Source organism: Anas platyrhynchos, chromosome 13 (genome assembly GCF_047663525.1).
Source record: "Anas platyrhynchos isolate ZD024472 breed Pekin duck chromosome 13, IASCAAS_PekinDuck_T2T, whole genome shotgun sequence".
Lineage (NCBI taxonomy): Eukaryota > Metazoa > Chordata > Aves > Anseriformes > Anatidae > Anas > Anas platyrhynchos.
Genome location: NC_092599.1, coordinates 11880291 through 11900900, shown reverse-complemented (window position 1 = coordinate 11900900; position 20610 = coordinate 11880291). Strand labels below are relative to the sequence as shown.

The 20610-nt window shown below is 39.6% G+C and overlaps 1 protein-coding gene across 3 annotated transcripts in view; it reads right to left on the bottom strand.

Moving 5' to 3' along the window:
• Nucleotides 1–20610, bottom strand: part of EEFSEC (eukaryotic elongation factor, selenocysteine-tRNA specific) — a 123732-nt gene that overhangs the window by 25878 nt on the left and 77244 nt on the right. For all 3 annotated transcript variants that reach the window (XM_072044612.1, XM_072044611.1, XM_038185970.2), the window contains exon 6: nucleotides 14726–14882. In XM_072044612.1, coding sequence (XP_071900713.1) covers nucleotides 14726–14882 — 157 coding nt within the window. The remainder of the gene's footprint in view (nucleotides 1–14725; nucleotides 14883–20610) is intronic.

Here is a 20610-nt window from a genome sequence, read left to right as displayed (position 1 = left end):
CAGCACCGACCTGCACTTGAAGCCTCGTTGGCCACTGCTTTCTGGGGGAGCGGAGCAGCCGCTGAGCCAGAGTTTGGCAGGAGTAAGTGCTCTGTTAGATTAAGTTTCAGCATAATGTTCTCGATAGGAATCGGAGCACCATCCCTAAAGTGCAACGGGAGGGTAAAACGCCAACCCTCAAGACGGATGGTTTGTTTTTATTTTTATAGAGATTTTCTAAACCTCAACTTTCACCTCTTAGCCCCCACCCCCTCCTGTTCTCAGTCACCTCCAATCGCCCATCTGTCTGCTTCATTTAATAGAAACCTATATTTCCTAGCTAATGGATGCATTTGGCTAAGAAGATAATCTCTTTGTGTTCGCTTCAGTTGTCACATTCCTGTTATCATATTAATACTGATTAAATACGAAACCCAACGTTTAAGTCAGACCCCACACATTATTTAAAAGTGACAAGATGTTCATATTTTGGCGCTTTGAAAACCTCAGCCAGTGTGGAAATGGCCTCCCCCTCCCACCCTAAAGACATCACCTTTAAGCCAGAATGCCACCCATATGGATTTTTACATGACAGGATACTTTAGTAGTGCCTTCCTATTTGAGATCACTGGACAAAGTTCAAGTTTCCGGAGAAGCCCTAGGTCTGGTACAAACCTCTCCTAAGAAAAATGACACTGCAGGTCCACCAGCACGACTCTGGGGATTATGAGATGGGAACAGCCAGTACAAATCTCAGAAACATTCAGTGGCAACTCACAGCACACATTTGTGCCTCAGTTTCCCCAATCCGCATGCAAAAATCATTTAAAAGCACCGAGGCTAGTTTATTGGTGCCCATTTGGGTCCTTCATGGCTAGACTGGAAGCGCTGCAGAAAAAATGAAGTACAAACTGCCAGACACCAAATCAGCAAAGACAACAAATTCAGGGATTTAAGACAACTTCATAACATGTCACATTTTAAAAGCAGCCAGTCACATACATGACAAAGAATACCTCTGACTCTGAACAAAGTCATTCTCAAATTCCAGAACAGCTCTACACATCAGAACACAGATCAATCTGCACTGTTCCCTTCTCACTTCTGCAACCCTCACCAGTGTCTGTGGAAGAGGAAGGCTGAGATGCAATAGCCACTGAAATGGACTCCATGAGACAAACCTTAACTCACAGCATTGTTCAACATGTAACCATCACTAATTTTTAAATAAAAAAATAACATTGTTACTCATTTATTCAGGATTTATCCTATTTGATTCAATGGACTACCACTGCCAAGTCAAAAGCAGCACAAATTAGTTAGAATTCATCTCAAAGTTCTGCTGAAATTAGTCATGTACTGATTTTCAAAACTGAAATTCGGTAAGAACCTGAGTTACACATCCTACTCATCTCTGTGTGCAAAAGTCAAGCCTGAGTATGTAAGCACACTAATTAGTTGCATATACTACATGTGCAAAGTATTTCTGAATCACTGAAGACAGACTCACAGTGTTCCATCCCGTCTGATTACATCCACCTTTCCCAGAGACCAGGTACCAGATACAGATGCTCCATTCAGCCCCTACCTTGCCTAAAAAGGGATGCAACACCTCCTGTACAACTCTGGAGCAGATGAGGTTATACCATGGTCAAGAAAGCTCCCCTGAGATATCAAGAAGGCTAACCTAACCTTCTGAGATCCGTATAAACAAACAACTGAACATGGAGAGCCTTGAACTGAGGGACTGCTGTTTACCTAACCCCTGAACTGCAAAAGACATCAATCCCTGCCTTATTAAAGAAATGCATACGCTAGCCAGGCATGCCTGCTTGATCAGCCCTCTCCCGTTCACAGCTTCGCCGGGGTCGGAGGAAGTTCCAACAGGCCCCGTTCCATAAATAAAATCCTTCTGGCTGGCGATAACTAAATTGTATTAAGACTGGCTCAGACAATTTCAATTAGAAATAATCAACAGGGGTGGACTGAAATACCCGACTTCAGTTTGCTTACAGCTGATCTTCTCCTTTTCCATCTCAAAACACTTTTAACTACCTGGTTCAGTGAAAGCAGTAGGGAATACATAACATGCTTCCACTTACTCTATGTATAATTCATATGTATATGTGTCCTGAAGTCAAAATCACATCTACATAATATATGCACAAAAGCTTAAGGTACAGAGAGTCAAAGATGTCTCGAACAGGAGATTCCCAACCATCAGCAAGCAAAAACAGAAAATTTCAGATTCTGAACGCAGACCCTTCCCCCCCACAAGCTTACAAATTGTCTCTTTAACCACATCCTAGAAGTCATCATTTGCGTACGTTACACATTCCTCCTTTCCTCATGAAAATTAGAGAAAGTTATTCAACCAAATTCATTTGCAAAACAGAAAAGTCAATAGCATAAACTCCTTATGAATACCAATATTATTTAAGATTTTTGAGCTTTATTAAAGACACTTAAAATCTGTTGTTAATCTACCTGAAAATTTTTTCCAAATGTCAAATAAAATGGATTTTTTCCCCCTGAACTTTTAAGAAACAAGTTCTAAATGAGAATCACTCTTGCTTTTGTTCCTGCATGTTTACTCTGAAACCTAATCAAATATTTAAGAGCAAGTACTAGTGAAATTCATGATGATCAAGTGAACAGAAATAGTCAAGGTATTCTATTTTCACAGGTGTGAGAAATTCATTTGTTTTTTCAAAGGAACTAACTGGCAAGTATTAAAACATATAAATATCTTAGTATTCTCTCCAAAAACTTATTTCTATCTGGCCTTCGTCATAGCTGAGTCAATGGAAAAAAGTTCCTAAAATATTCCAATTTTTTTTAAAGGAAAAGAGAATCAGAAAGACAGGCTGAGTCGTTAAACCCAAGCTTGAGTTTCACTTACAGTAACAAATAAAAACACCAATAATTTACTGAAGGAGTTTAGTTTTTCCAAGGCCATACTGCATCTTCTGCACCAGCAAACGCACTATTTGTACAGCTTTATGCAGGCAAAATCCGAAGATGCAGCTAAAATGCAGCTAAAACACTCCTACAGCTTCCCTTTTACAATAAGGCTGCACTGGCGCACTGTGGTCACTCAATGCCTTGTTCAAAAACAGGTCTCATAACATTGTTTTCAGTCTCACAAGTGCACACAGCCAAGACCCAGAGCATGGAATACATGTGCTGAAGGACAGAAAGCAGAGCTGAGAAGAGCTGTGTCTATTTAAAATTGGTCTTTGCCATAAAGGCAGCTTCCCCTTATGCATACCCCTTAGAAACGCCTTATTTAATTAATGTGAGTTTGTTGGCAAATCAGGAAATAAACGAATTTGCCTTTCTGGTGGGCCTATTTATTTATTTATTTATTTATTTATTTTTGCTTGATTTATAAACTTTTGTCTCTCTGAACAGCCATGGAGTAACAGTTGTTAATCCCTTTCTTTCCATCAAGCAGAACTTCAGTCCTGCTCTGAATGTGCACAACTTCCAAGACAGAAAAAGAAAAAAAAAAACAAAAAAACCAACACCACACAACTAAAACCAATTACATTATGTCCTCAAAATATTTACTTAGAGCATAACAAGGAAAACATCAAGAAAAACTATGGAAAAAAGTCAGGGACCGGGGAACGAGGCATCAGTTTCCACACGAAGTCCACGCGGACTATAATCTCCGTACATCTTCTCAGGAGGTACTTGTGAGAACAGTCAATTGTAATGAGCCATGAAAAGAAAATCCCCAGTTCATGATATACAGCCTGCTTCTGTCAGCAGGAACTTTCATTCTTTAGCACATTTTCAGTCCTTGAAAATGTCTTCTTTCTCTCGTGCTAGTTGTGCTCCATGGCACACACCACTTGGCGTAGCCTGTGTTACCATTATGCTTGCTTGAAAAGATAATTCACAGCAATCAGAAAAACAAATGCATATTCTTCACATTGCATTCATATTATAATACCTATCCTGATGAGCTGATACTTCAGGATTATACAGACAAACAGTCCCTAGCCTAACACATCCATACATTAACTGGTCAAAAGAGAAAAAAGGAATGTTATTCTTATTTCAGACTGAAAACTGAGAAAGTAAACAAATGCGTTCAGAAGTAAATATATAGCTGGCAGCAAAGCCAAGTATTAAATTAGAAATCCTTAGGTGCAAGCAGAAGACTGCACCATACAAACAACGTTCTTCATTTATATACAAAGGCAGACAATTTTGGATGAAACAGCAAAGTAATTGAGGGGATGGCACAGGTCCATTTTCTTGGTTCAGGGTTCTGTAGTTGTTAATATATTTACTTCATGAAAACAAAGAGCAGCTGAGGCTGCTCTGCGTTGTGTGGACAAGGATGGTTGGCACAGGAAGGGACCACGGGAGTAAGAAGAGGTAAGTGGCCAAACGGAGAAGGAACTGAGTGGAAGAGAGAGCAAGTACAGAGATTAGGGTAACATCAGAAAAACGAAACTGGGAAGCTTATCAGCTATAACAGGGAAGAAAAGGTTCTTTGAATTAGCAAACTATCTTAATTTTCTAACCTGGAAGAGGTGGGAAGACAAGCGGGAGAGGGGTGGGGTGATTTGAGGGCTCAGAGGTTTAAAAAAAAAAAAAAAAGTGATAAAACCCCCAGCTCAAATATATGCAACATGGAATTTTTGTGATTGAAGTTACAACCTCAGATACTAGGAGAAAATCTTTTCTAGGCAGGATGACGTTTTTTTTCTACTTTACATATACCTTTTACTCCAGCTATTAAGGACTTTCTTCGGCTTTTTAAAAAACAGAATAATACTGTAGCTGGAAGCAGGAAATGCTTTTGTCGCTTATGCACAATATTACACAAAATCATGTTACAGCAGACCCCCTATCAAAGCAGGTCTATTGAAGCTCCAGTTATTTCCTACTCTTTATTAAACACTGAAAACCCTTTGTGAAAACACAAACCAAAGACTGCTTTACACAGACTTCCTTGAAATCAATGCACGCTATTAAGAAAAGCTATTTCTTGTCCCCAAACTCAAAACACAGATCAGCCTCTCAAGGTTAGCATCCTTGTCACATGCCAGTTCTCAAATCCACTAAGCACTGGCCACTGTTCCAAGTCGATACTTCAAATAGCCTGCAATCTGCAAACCACAAAGCTCTGCGCCTCCAGGAAGCCCTCGTGGTGCATGTTTTTACTCAGACTTCAAAAAGATATCAGAACAAACACTGGTGGAAAGGGAAGGTGAAAGGCCCAAGGGATGAACGATCAAAATCAAGTAAATAAGCACAAACACTTTACAGAACAGGAGAGAAATTTCATTGTAAGACAGCAATCTGAATGCGTGATCTATCCTTGTGGAGATATTTAACAGGATCAAAGTTAAATTCTGTAAACATTGGGAATATAAGTATTTTCCACCCAAATACTGCAAAGCCACGAGTGAGGAGTGTAACGCCCAGAGATGGTAGCATCCCATCTTGCACACAAGAAAGCAGAAGGTGAGGGAAATAATTCCCTCTTTGGTCATATATAAACAAACTACAGACCTGGGATTGCAATCTAGATCTCATGGATTCCACTTCCTTACTTTGGGTAAGCAAGCAGGAAGGTCTCAGGGAAACTCAGCCAACTGAGGTAGCACAGAATGAGTTCCTTATGAGCAGCTCACCACAAAATCCCATGCTCTGTCTCAGCACGGAGTGCTGCACAGTCATCTCTCAACTAGGACACACAACCCTTCAAAATAAAACTTCCATGTTAGACATCTAAAGAAGCAGAGGCAGCAATTGCAAAATATGCAAGTCCTACGCATGTTATCTGATATGTTTAACAACCACTTAAAGTCTTGTTTTTTTGGCAGTCCTCTGTCTGGACACTAGTCTTGTAACTGAATCCAGAGGGATTCTCTGAAACCCTCACATTTAGCTGTACTGGCATCCACTGAGCAAGAAAAGGAGTTTTCTCTCCCAAAATGACAACACTTCACTGAGTGGCAGTGCACTTCCATCAAAATTAATAGAAATGCCGATTTCACTTTTAACAGACATGCGTGTTTAGTTACACTTCTGAAGAAACTGTGCCTGGTTCCTTCAGCACTTTTTCCAAGGTACACATTGAAGCATCCCAAACCTGTAGTGGAAAGTATTAGGCTCCTTATGTTGAACTAGATGAGAATTAAACAATAAAATGGATCCTCTAATTTGCTGTAGGAGATAAGACATTACAGGATTGCTTTTTATTTTTAATTTTTTGGTGCTCCAAGGTTGCCTAGCTAAGTTGTACAGACACATAATAAAAAGTTAGCTATATTCCTAAGGAAAAAAATATTTTTGCACTTGAGATTGTAGTAAAAGAGTATTGAATTTGCAAAATGAAACACCTAGAAATGACAACAAAAACACAAACAGAAGGTAGCACATGCATCTTGCTTATGTGCCTAGTACACAACCAACCGTCTGTAGTATTTCATGAAATAAGAGTGATCACGTTCCACGCCATGTTCTAATACAAACTGTTTGCAATTTCGGCAGCATAAACCCAGCCAGGTCAAAATTAAGTGCAGAATTTGATCTATAAGAACAGGATATTTGGTCTGTAGTTACTTTAGCAAGGCTTCTCCACTTAAGGCGTACTGTATCTTAAACAGCAATGCAGCAAAAGTTTTCAAACTTGAATATAGTTTTATTTCGTAGTTGTCCATTTATGGAACTTTGCAACTATTACACAAGCAAAATAGGCCAGGATTACTTTCACATGGGAAATAAACCTGTTCATTTTCTGATTTTGAATATTTAATTTTGCCACCCCAAAACACGTTCTCTCCCCCCACATACACTCTTTTCCTTGAAAAAGGTAACCCATAGGAAAAAAAAAAAAAGCCAACCCCACTCCATTTAACAGAGAGTTTCCTCAGCACTCTAGGCAAGGCTCATGAGAGTACGATAGTTTGATAGTAGTAGTTTATACAGCAGCAATATGAAGCAGAACGATATTAGATAATCTGGGAAAGGTCACCGGTTAGGTTAGCGGTGATATGGTGGCAAACACGAGCTCAGCAGCCTGCCAACGATCTACACTACGCAACAGGGTCCAAGTAGCTTGTAGGAGTAGTTGTAATTACTCAAAGATCAGCAAAGCAGTAGGCCTAAATATGCAAGGCACTTCTTTTCTCTTAGGGAGTGCAACTTTTCACAATAGCTACTTTCCCCCAAAATAACAAAGCCTGGATTAAGTGGGTAGACTTGTGACCACAGGAGACCTTCCACAGAAGTAGGGTTATTATAAGCAGCAGCATTACCAGCTCTCAGTTTTACCACAAATCTCCAGATAAGTGCACTTCTTTTGAAATCCCAGATCCTAAAAAACATGCAACTGAGTGCAAATCTCAGTTGAAGTTATGTATCTAGCTATTGTGGCTTAGGAGAATCTTATACATATATATGTTTCTTTTCTTAGATAAACTTGGGTCAATCTTTACCTAATTTTTTCTTTCTTTCCTTCTTTTTTTTAAGTCATTCTTTGGGGGCTTACCATTATGAGTACTTTGGACAGCTGACTACCAATGTCATTGCCAACTGAAATAACAACTGCTCAGTTTCAAAATACTTGTAAAAACCCACAATTGTCTCCCAAGCTCTGACCGCATTATCTGATCTACATTTTATCCTCAAATTAAGATAAACAAATTCTAACTGTGGCATCTTTCTACTTTGCAACAGGGACCTGAAATTTCATTTGAGGATATTATATCTGTCTATGCTATTCTTAAGGAGGAAAAAAATAGAGGAAAACATCAGTGAGCATGCCCTTAGAAAAGATTTTTGGCAGCTATATTTCTACAGCCTCCATCTGCAGAGGGCAACCTTGAGCACAGAGCTGGACTGATTTTTTCCAGTAACAGCACCAGAGCATCCACAAGTCAGAAACTAATCCTCTCTACCCCACACACCATAGCCTGAAACAGGCGGCAGAAATATTTGATAGGAAAATATATTACGGTTGTGTAGCGTATACCATACCCAACACAACGCCTTACACGGGAGTTGGATCTTTTTCTTCCCCAGAAGCACTCACAACTATTTCACCAGGTACCTGATACCTCCATCACCAGCGTCTGCATAATCCCAGAAGAGCAACCTGATAAATAAACACTCTGCTGGCAATTTGATATTCAAAGATGAGTCTTAATCTCCCCTGGGTGCCCTATCTATACTAGTATAGATTACTAACTACACTACAAACTGATATTACAATCAACACATTACCTTTTAAAGCTCTATGATGAGAGACATGGTCCTAAAATTCAGTCATTACAGCCAAGACCAAGATCTCCTGATATTACATCAATAAGGCAGGCAGCCAGTTAATAAATTAACACTTCCTTGACTTCTGTTTTCATTCTGAAGGAATGTGTGCAAATCTTGACTTTGATTCGGCACAAAACACTCAAAGGTCAATAAATCTGGATATTCGGCTCCAAAGGTCAATACGGGCTTTGCAGGATGTCACCACTTAAAAGGTAGGTTTCATTCCATCAAGCCAACCTTTTTTTTTTTTTTTTATATAAACACAACACAAACTCCCAGTTCCTATGTGGTCACCAAGACTTTTACATTGCTACAGTTTAATCCGCTCAAGAGAGGATCATAGAGGGAAGTGATGCTTCCCTGGCAGCAAGCCTCTCGCAGCCTCTGTCCATGCTGCACTAGCCAACTTCCACAGAAAGGAAAGAAGGAGATTTATGCTTGAAGTACCCCTCAAGGATTTTAGGTTTTGTTTGTTTTAGAGGGTAGGGGAAGAGAGACTGTGAAAGAACAAGCAGAGCTAATCTCCAGCTTTTAAATAAAACACAGCTACACAGATTTCTTTGCCCTTGGGCTTTTGTTTTTCCTCTTGACTGAAATCCTGCTCAGCCTCACCTGATACTGACAGGGATGGCAACCCACCAGACCCTTGCAGCCAACAATTTTTTATTTTCTTTTATTAAAAGAGGAGCCAGGCTGGGCAAACATGGACATTAAATGTGCCTAAATTTCATTTGGCCTAAGAGAAGATTATCCTATTTTAATGCAACACAAGCAAAGAATTCCAAATGTCAAGATCTCCCACAAGAAGTATGCTGCTTAGTGACAGGATGTTTAATTATTTTCAGTACAATTGAAAGGTTTAGCCTGCCCTGTTCCCCCTGATGTCAGTAAGGACTGCCCTCCAAATTACAAAGCTGGGAATATGACATTTATTTACAGCTGACTATTTAATACTCCTCCCCAACAGCTGTTTAAAAAGAAACTGGAACTAATGCTCCACAAGTGCCAGCTGCATTGGTGTGCTGAGAGCTACCTGAAGACAGCAAGACGTCACCTCAATAAAAAATAAAAGCACAACAAAATTTAGATGAAATTATGGGAAATCAAGTGCTACGCATTTTCCTATTGTATTTTTTCCATCTTTACATAATTCCAATTTCCCCAATATTATTTAGCCTCTACCTGATTGCCTTGCTTAAGTAGAATATGAAAAAATAACTGTCTTCAGTCCAACTTCTAAACCCACACTTTTTAACAGGAATCGAAATTATGCAGAGAAGTGCTGCTGTTCACCTACTGTTCTTATATCAAGACTTTCCAGTTGGCTTTAACTACATGGTAAGCCAGAGTGGGATCTTATCCAACAGACGAAGTATGCAGCAAAATATAAAAACACCAAACTACAAAGGCATACCATTCTCCACTATACGCTAAGGGGGAAACATATTTAGCATTTCTACCCTTACTTTCACATATAAGAGCATGAGTGATTCTCAAGAATAAAGCGCACTGGTTAGTTCTTACCACTTTTTGTCATCTTATACCAACACTGCAGGATCCCAGAGCCATTGTGCCTCCTGAACCAAGGAGAACATCCATACTATCACTTCAGAGAGGATTTTCAGGTACATTCAACTCTTCTATCAAGGCAAGCAGTAGAAACACTGAAAACCGACTTGCTCTCATATACTATAACATTTAAAAACGAAAGGCAGAAAAAGTTATTGGTAACAAAAGGCATGATCACAAATAAGTTTGTCTTTACCTGTTATAAGAGGTTTAGAACTACCATTATCAGGCACAGGTACAAAGAACACCAAAATAAAAAAGCTTGTATTCTCATTTTCTCATTTGTATCTCTTCTTATGAAGAGTACGCATTTTATTATACTGAAATTTGCTCAATTCAGAAGTGTGTTCAGCTGTTAGGAATTTCTTAGATATGCACTGCTTCTCTTGCATTAAGAAATAACGTGGCTTTTAATTCATCTCATGTAGAGCCCTTTTTACTGTATTGAGTCAAAGAGAGAAGAACTGTAGTCAAACACACTGCAGCGCATCAGAGAAGATGAACGCTTTAGTAGCAACTAGACAGTCAAGAGAGACAGAAAGGAAAGTGAACTATGCCACAGATATCAGCATTCCAATTAGATTCAAGAAGTCGCCGTATTTCACAATAATTAAGCAAGACAAACACAACGTGTCAGAACCAACAAAATGGGCATATCTAGAGACAATCTCTTAAAAGGTGTCATGAGACTTATCAAACCGCATTATGATTTTGCAAACCAAGTAGAGCTTTACAGGGTCAGTTCCTGGGTGAGAGACAGTTATACAAAATCCACAATTAGCAGTAAGTTATTCAAACGATTCACTGAACTTTCCTCTGAATTTCTTACCAACTGGCACGACATTCCTAGGTGCAATGTACGTTGAAATACGCATTTTCCAAAGACTGTCATTGTTAGCTCTTTGTATTCCTTAGAATAAGGCATTTAAACACATAGTTCCTGCCTCCCCAAACTTGTTCTTGATTTCAAAAGTGAACAACACTTTTCACTCATTTACCCTGACTATATAAGTGTTCCACCTAACAAATAAAACAGCTGCCACTCTTCACCCACCTCAGCAAGAAGCACCTCATCAATAGCTCACTCACACATTCACACACACACACACACACTTTCTTGCTTTACTTACAAAGCACAGTACTTTAAACTTGCTTTTAAATTCCTCTTTTTAAGCAGCTTCTTTTTAAGCAGCTTGTTAAACTAGACAAAACTCTCTCACGAGATTGAAAATCCTTTCCCTCTAAAGAAGTCTCCTCTTCTTTAGGTACTTGATTACTTTCAAGACTGGTTGTGTGATCGTCACCTTACTGATTAACATACCTCGAAACTTTTTACAGTTAAAACACAAATAGCTCTACAACCAACCCCTCCAGAACAGGCGGGTCTGCCATCAAACGTGGGGGATGATAAAATAACAAGATCATAAGAAAACAAACAAGAAATAAACCACAAGAGCCAAAACACCCACAAGCCAACCAACTAGTTGCCACTGCAGTCCATAAAGTAGGTTATATCTTGTCATTCAGGCAACAGTAGTGTGCTCAACGATAAAAACAGAAACTAGATGAAAAATTCATTGTCCTGCTACTTCCCACCATCTTGTTGTTTGTTTTAACCTGGAACAGGCACTAGCAAACAGCTAGGCTTATCTACACCCGTGTATTCTCCACATGTAACTACATCACCTTCTCCTACAAAGATGATTTGGCAGTATATGAAATAGCTGCCAACTAACATCTCTCAATAGTCGAGTTACTCCTCGCTTTGCTTTATTTCATGTTATTTGCTTTACTTCTGCCTCCTTGGACCACCCTAAGGGATTCTTCTTCATTAAGTTCTTCAAATACTTGCAGATAATCATATCTCCCACTTAGACATCATTTAGCCAAGTTTCATGCATTTCTTTTCATCTTCTTTCCCTCATAAATCAATTCCTTCAGCCTCTTCAGCATTCTTGCTGTTCTTCCCTGAATTTCTTCCAAACTGCTGACATCTTTCAGCGACTGAGGAACTTCCAATTGCAAACACTGTACTCTAGATGTGCTTTTTGTGCTCTAAAGTAAGATAATTAAGCCTTTTCAAGAAATATTAATGCTTCAATTCTGGAATAAATCTTAATCAGATTTCATATTTTTTTCTAATAGAATAGATAATAATTATCCCCATTTTACAGAAAAGCAGATAGAAGTATCTTAATTATTGCTACGCACAAGTGGTGCCAGAATAAGAAACAGATCAACGTTCTGCCATTCCCAGCTGCGAGGTCTGCCAAGTTTCAGCCCACGGACGATGTAACACAACATTCCCAAGCTGTGATCTATAGGTGAATGCGAGCCATTTCCTAGTGGCAAGAAGCAATGTTTGAAGAGCCCAACACTTCCCTGCATGAGCAGGCACGGTACTAGTGGCCATGGGCACCAGCAGGACCAGAGCAGCCCATGCAGTGCACTGCAAGGTGCCATGCTTTGCTTTTACCCCAAGCCACCAGGATACAGGTTTCTGATACATCTACTCGATTTGTATTGCTTTGTAGAGGTTTGTTTCTAAAGGCAGCCCTCAGCTATCACAAGGTTAACTCCTTGAACAAGTTGTTCAATTCCAGAGGTTAAGACTGGTTTTAAAGACAAGACTGACCAACTGCCAGGCTGAGGCAATTCAAGGCAGTTTCCAACTTGCACGTTTCCTTCCCTTCCCTCCCACTCCCTGATGCATTTGTGAAGAGAAGAGTTATTTCACGGAGAAATAACTTCAGAAAAATTAAAAGGAGCTCTTTGAAAAATATAACTGTAACAGACTATACAAGTGGAGGCATGGCTGAAGAATGGGGGAGAAGGGAGAGAAGAATTGGACCATTTAAATTTAATAAAGGACTAGAAAACCCACAAACAGGATGCAGACACATTAAAAAAGCAACACTGACCTAACAATGGAATGTGAACTGCAGTTGACTTAAACAGCATCACTGCAATAGCCCTCCCCCTACACACACATCTCTGCAACTCTTAAAGAAACAGTTTAGACCCCTCCAAATTCTGTGTTTTCTTCTGTGGTAGCCACACTTTGTGAGATACTCAGGTTGCGCTGATTTCGCTTATTGCTTCCTTTTTCCAGATATCAACAGTATCCATATTTGACCCAGGCTAAAGAAAAGCAAGCTAAATTATTCCAATTGTTTACAGAGGTGCTAAATGTTACTATTTTGCTCACATATTCTTACTGAAAGAACAATAAATAGCCCTCTGTTTCATAGTCTACTGTTAAACATCAGAAAAGTATAACCAAGATTAGATTATGAACACCTTGATGAAAGGTATCATATCTTCCTACATTAACTCAATATGCACAGCAAAAGGTAACTTTCTAAATCTGTGTATGATTTTCTTTACACGAATGTTGATTCACAACCATAGCTCCTGCTTACCATTCAGAAAGATGAACAGACTCAGGCTTCTCTTGTCTTATGAAGAACAGCTTCCTCCATCCAATATGTAGAAATGCCAACGTAAATGGCATCCTCCTGTTATTCTTCCCTTTCATCATATTTATGCCTTTAGGGGGAAAAGCTACCAAAACCACTACATTTTTAAGCAAGCTTTCATCTCAGTTTTCAACTTGAACCCTTTTCAGTGTTAAGGTCATCTATACATCATTTCACCACCTACCTGAAAGCATCCATTTCAGTGAATGCATAAAAAGCTTTTCCAGAATAGAAAACTCTAGGCATATATACACCACGTGTAACATCTTTAAATATGCACCATGATTGCTATTTGCGAAGTCTAGCATTTGGTGATAAAATTGGAATTAGAGATAGGATAGAAAATGGGAGTCTTTTTTGCCTTATCAGAAGTGTTCCAAGGCAAACGAAAGGATATTTGCTGGGGGTCAAGATTAGTGCATGTGCATCATGTTAAACTGAAAATAGTCAAAAATAGTCAATCTTTGGCAAGAAATCAGTACATTGCAGTTTACTCTGCAGATCACTTCTTATGTGACTTTTTCATGTCATAAAACATCACAACTTTTTTTCCACTTGTACAATAGAATCATCTTGCTCATCTCCCTAAAAAGGGCTGAGGATTAACTAGTGACAAATGGGCTGAAAACACTAGAGAAACAAACTACTACTAGTATCTTTAAAATCTCAGCCCATGGATTTGAGCTAAATGCAGCACCTATTATTGCCTGTTGAAACGGCTCTGAACTACTTTTCTACTTTAAAAAAAAAGCAATAGTAATGACACTTATAAACTCTAGCACCCATCATTCCCCATGCTCTAAGCTAAGGAGGCATAAATCCTTGCTGTAACTCACCAAAGATGAAAAATACAGTACTATATAGTATCATAAAACCAGATGAGAAGCAATGAAAAACCCTCTCAGTATCTCTAAGAACTCATTTATCAAAGTGCTTACAGTTTTTGCTTGAAGGCAATATAGGTTGTAACATGCAGAACAGAGAAAAGTTAAGAAACTTGCATCCAGTATTTGCTGTTTCATAAGTAGCTACAGGTAAAAATGATTGCAGGTTTGTTTTCCTCTGATCAGAAGGGTTCTGGAGAAAACCATAGATACATTGAGAGGAGAGATTTCCACAACCCTTTCTGGGCAGTGCATGATTTCTATGGTACTGACACTTAAAAAGTCATTTTGAGTCCTCAGTCTGCTCAAACACAGGGGATGTGGTTTCAGGCCATTAAGTCTCATAATGCAAGTCAATTACCATCATTTACTTAAAAGTAAAATGCACCAAATTCGTCCAACTTGTTTCAATCTGGTGCCACAAACTTCAGGAAATGTTTGGAAACATTTAGACTGGCAATATTGAAAGATCTTCTATACTTAACACAGGTTAGAATACGTCAGTTGTTGAGCACCCACCTGGAATTCGGATTTTAAATTTGCCACTTTGTCCAAAACCGCTGTCTATTAGTCCATCTTCTCCTGTAGACAGTTTGACTTTTAGGCCCACGAAAATCTGGATGTTCGTTTCCTTTTTAAACAACGAACGACCAATCACGCTGTAATCATCCATGACCTGCAAAAGAAATAGGGCACTATCAATCTACAACCTCACAAGAAAAATTACACCTGAGATACACTGGTGACTTCTATCACCCTGCCCTTGGAAAACCATTTATCCCCAAATGAACAAAAAAACTCTAGATTAGTCATCCAAACTGCTGAACTTAAGGCAATTAGTGTCCAAAACTATAGAAGACTATGAATTAATGCATTTCTTATTTCACCTCCTTTCATTTAATACAGAGAGACTAAACCCTGCATCTGAACCCACTGCAAAGATCAGTTAATAAAGATCTCTTGTCTGCTTTGAAACCTTTCCATGAAAGTCACTTAAGTACCTATGCTCACGAAGTTTATTCCATTACTTATCCTACAGCTAAGTACATTATCTCCAACATAAACATTTCTGTCTCGTAGTTCCAGAACCGCACTCCAATAGCTACACTTTAAAAGAAATGACAATTTCTCAGAGTTTCTAAATGCAGCCTTTTAAATATTCACCTTTACATACACATTGATTTGTTAAAGTAAAAGCCTTGTGACCATTGTATCCAATTTTAATTTCAAGGTTTGTAACCCAGTGGGAAGAACCATTCCAAGCCTGGATTCTTAATTAAGCTATCAGGAACATGAAGCAGCAAGGTTGGCGGGTAAGGCAAGATAAACAACCCTCCCTCAGGCATTACAAAGTATAAGGTGCAGTCAAGTGAGCCTAATCCGGTAGGTGTGAATATCCTTGTATACCTAATGTCTGCAGTTACTCTACCTCATAGCCACAGCAAGAGCATTTATTTACTTATCAAAAGAAATAAGCGGGTATTACTTAAACCTTCCTGTGATATTTTTTTTTGTGGCAGAAGTTGCTGCTCCTCCTATCTCGAGAGCAATTTTTTAGTTAAACACAGAACATTTTAAAGTAACTTAGAATGGTCAAAAATCATATCTGACTTTGAACAGTCCCTTTATTCTGTTTAAATGACAACTCCAAGTGTTGCAGGCTTATTAAGCTACTCTCTTTCCCTGGAAACCTATTCCTCAAGCAGGCGTGCATACACAGATTCAAACCCCTAGCATTTCTTGATTAATATCGTTGTTACATACGTCTGCCTTTATATTAATGCCAAAACAACCTCAGCTCATCATATCACCCTGAAACTAAAATTTGATTTTTGTTGTTTGAAATAGGGTTTACTTGCTCAGCCATAACCAGCCCTGAAATGGCTGTGCAATGTGCACTGGCAGCACCTCACCGTGCCCCAGACCCTGTGCACATGTAGGATGGAGATGCCTGCAGCCCTTCCTTCGCTTGGAGATAACAGCAGCCCCACTAGCTCCACTTGCAGCAGAGTCAAAGCTGTAGGCAGAGGCATTCAGACGCCTCAACAACATTCACTGCCTGAATATCTGCTCCTAGACTTTTACCAAAAGGTTCGGGATTTTTTTTCCCTTTGTTTTTTTCCCATCTTTCTCCCCGCACCACCAAACTGCGTCAAAGCAGCTTGTGAACCCATAATGGTAGTATCACTGCTTGGCAAGCCCTGGCTTAAGTTTAAAACCGAATAATGTCTTTTACTGAAGCGTCTGATACAGGTGGGGGGTAGATAAGCTTTCAGGCACACTTGCCTTTCTTTGGGTCTGAAGTAGCAGACTATCAGAAAAAGAAGCTGTTAATTCCAACCTGAAGCTGCACTTACGTTCTCAAAACATTCATCATTTTTCCAATTGTATGAGGTGGTCAAATAAAAATATTACTTTTTCCTATAAATCTTTTATGCCTAAAACAAGAATTTCAGACCTGAACATCCCCTCCCCTCCACTGCAGGCTACGCGCTTCTTCCCTTGTGTCTGAAACAGTCTCTTGCACTCCAGCGAGGCTCCTCCATATATATGCTTTTTGTAGCTATCCCCCAAAACGGCCCAGGAGGCCAACTTCAGACAATACAAACATCTTTTATTTTTCCAAGAGTGCTTCAAAGTTAAATTTAACTTAATTAAAAAGTGCATAACAGGGTGAACAACCGTACTCTGCCAGCACGGCTCAGTTCAGCCTCCTCTGGATTTTTGGATGTGGATGCTACAGGCATCACGTACCTCTGAGTAAACCAGTAATGACAACTACAGTTAATATATGCACATGATTATATAACAGAAACAAAAACAATCCCTCCTTTAGCCAATCATTACTATCGTGCCCATACCTCCATTATTCCTTATATTTATTATATGCCATTAGAAAAACAAGGGCTTTAGCAGTGCTGAGATAGAAAGCACTCAGCAACTTGCCTGCATGCCTGTTGGAAATAAAACCCTTATATCCTGAGGTCTCAGTCCCCTGCACTAGATATTATTACATGTTTAATAATATCTCTTCACCCCAAATCGGCCTATGACCAGTTTACCCCTGAAGACGACTAAATAACAAGAGATGGCTGCTGGAACAAGAACTAAGGTAACTGATCGCTCTCTGCAGGAAAATAAATCGAAGAGGTAGAGCTTGGAGATAATTGCTACAAAGCAAAGTCATTTTCTCGGCTTTAAGACAATTTCATAAAAAATAACAGAAAAAATAGACTTTTTAGTCTTTGTTTGCAAAAAGCCACAGAAACGCGTGTTGTTCTTGCCGACTGAAACTCAACACTTCCAATTACTTTACCAGTAATTTACCTCCAATCGCTGGATTTTAAGTTAATCCCCTCTGAGTTCTCAGAACATCTACAATGGCAATCGCTTTGCCTATTAGCTGAATAGCCTTTTGGGAGATCTCTCTGCTTTTCTCTCAAACACTTCTTTTTGTTATAAAATATTATTAACTTAAAAAGCCAAATGCCGCAAAGACAGTAAGGGATACGCGCAGTCTGCTCTGAAGCAGCAGCAAGGGGCCTAGCAACGAGGGCAGACTAATTTTATTAACTTCAGGGAAACTTCAAAAAGCTTTAGGGCTTTAATGCCAGACAGAGACGACCCCAAAAGTCAGTTTAAGTGCTGCATAAACAAAGGATTAGGGCAAGAAAAAGCTGAAGGCTCCTTGCATTTCTTGTTTATATTGTCATATGACCTAGTGGGAGTGGGAGAGGGCTGCCTCTCTGACTTTAATCCCCCATGGTGTACAGTGGCGTTTCAGTTCACTGACCTACATTACGATAATATTTTTTTAAATTTATGGGCAGAGGTGCAGCATCAAACTCACTTAAGGACTTTAAAAAAGAAAAGGGGGCGGGAGGGGGAGAAATACTCAGAAGAGAAATTTCTGGCTGGTATAGTCTCCCCCTCTCACTTGGGTTAGATCAGCAGCTTAGAAAGGGATTTCAAGTTCAAAGGGAACGTCTCTGTTACTCTTGTTTTATGGCTTAGACCAGAGGACACAATAGCACCGAGTTTATGAAATATCCCTTCCCACTTGGCTTTTGTGTTTGCAGGGAAAAAAGTAAATAGCACTTTATAACCATAGGTGAAGCACGTCCATCTCTGGCAAATAACACTTGTGCTAATACCACGAAGTTCACAGAAAAATATAAAGCTCCTCGCACTCCCCAACTCAGCAGTGCTTAGTATACAGTACGTTGCTCACAAAACTGCAGTTACACGAAGTGCAAACCACAGTATAACGCCAAGGAAGGACTGTGGGATTTCCCTGTGAGCAGGGATAGCAAGCTATGCTGCCTCCCGTGTTAAACACCCTCATTTTTAAGCAAGCTTAGAAAATACTGTCATCTGAACATCCTCTCAAACAATCTATCACACATTTTCATGGCAAATAACTCCCTATCTTAACACTACTTTGGAAAGAAATATGGGGATCAGAATCGAAGCACGCAACTGCAGATCAAACAAGCCAGCACTACAATAAGATGGGAAATATAAGATTTCAGAGAAAGTAAAATATTAAGTCGTATTAAAATGTAATAAAATGTAAATATTGAATACTAGAAAGACAGAAGTGAACAACCTTTTCTGATTCAACTTATGGATGGTTTTCAATTAGCAAAAAAGATTTTAAAAAGTGATAAACATGCCTGAGGAATATCTTCAGCAAACAAAAAAAATCCATTGAAATCAAAGCAGAAAACAGGAGGGGGAAGGAACAAAAAGAACATAAGACTAAAACTGAAAATACCAAGTATTTTTATTACCTTACTGTACTTTAAAAAAATACACTTGAGACATCATCATGATCAGTAACAGCTTATTTGTTTCCAGAAAAAGTTTCAGAACAGTTTCCATTTCTGTCAGAAATGGGAATATTTTGAAGGCTGCAAACTCCTACTCTTCTTTTAAAAAAGGGTTTGTGCATTTAGAAAACAGCTGTACATGACGACACAAGTAGAAAGCAACTGACAGGAGTTTACTTTCAATGGGGTTTGTAGTTTGATTCTCCAACAGCCGTTCTAGTTTTTGGTTTATTACCAAGACCTACAGGTGAAGGACTTGGTACACAGAAAAATTTGGTCAGCTACATCTTTTCCTTAAGAGCTTACATCAATGTAGCAGTATTAGAGGGTTTTCTTCCCGGAATTCCCTCCAGCACTAGGAGCTTCTAGTTACATGCTGGGCTCTAAAAACCTTCTCATCATCTTCCAAGCAAACAGACTACACTTCTACCTTTGAAGATCCACCCAGGACAGATGAGAAGTTCATCTCCTTACGTACTTCGTGTCTCATTACTGCTTTTCTAATAGAGCAAGAACCCAGCACAAGGACACCTCCACATATCCACCGACTTTGGCTTTCAGATGGCCACATCTCTCCCCAACCCGCCTTTCTCACATCAAAAAACCTCTTCCTTTCTTTGCCTTTTGCCTCCTTTCCCTGTAAAGGTGCAATTTCATTTGAGAATCTCTGACAGGCAGCCATAAACACCCTTCCCTTCCCTGAGCATTCTGCCATCACCATAACCTGGCTAAAACCAGTGCAGTAGTGGAAGAGGAGCCTTTATTACTGAGTCTGGCCATAAGGGAGTAACAGCTGTGCACCAGACCTGACTGAATTTAAAAAGAGGTGAAGGAAACATGCACTGTAAAGGTATATGAGGATGTTACTGATCTGTTTGTACCCCGTGCATGCCTGGAGACATCAACACTGACTGCTGTGTAGCTTTTAAAATTCAACCTGGCCTTGAGGGAAAGATGCAGAGAAGACTCCCAAACTGAAGAGGGCTCCTGGGCCATGGTTCTGATCAACCGCAAAGACTCTGGTTGTATCTCCATGACTGAAAAACACTGACACATTTTCTTCAACCACTTTGCTGTATTAAAATATTTCCATCTCAGGCTCTGATGTTTTAGAGACTCAAAAGGAAATATCAGCAAGACAAGGTAAAGTTCATTTTGGACAGTGCCTAATGGGTGCATAGCAATAAGTTAACAAGCACAGTGATAGTAATTTGTTTCTACAGAAAACTGCCCAGATATAACCTGGGGAGGTCAGAGAGGAATAAAGAACAGAGGCTTACAAAATCCTCGCAGAAAATTAAGCAGGGAATGAAGACAGGCCAGCAAAGGGTCGCCCAGAGCAATTAGCAGTGATAGAGATGAGAGGGCCAACTCAACAGGCTCGTATCCTGCTCTGAAGACTCTACACGGACATACAAACACCAAGTCTGTCCCCTCCCCTGATGTTCTGCAGCTCCACCAGCACGTGGACCCTCCACCCCAAGCCCAGCAGCCCGTCATTGCTCTTGGACAGCAGCTTCCTTCCGATGCCTGGTTAACACAGCTCGTGATATCGAGCCAGACAAGTCTGTG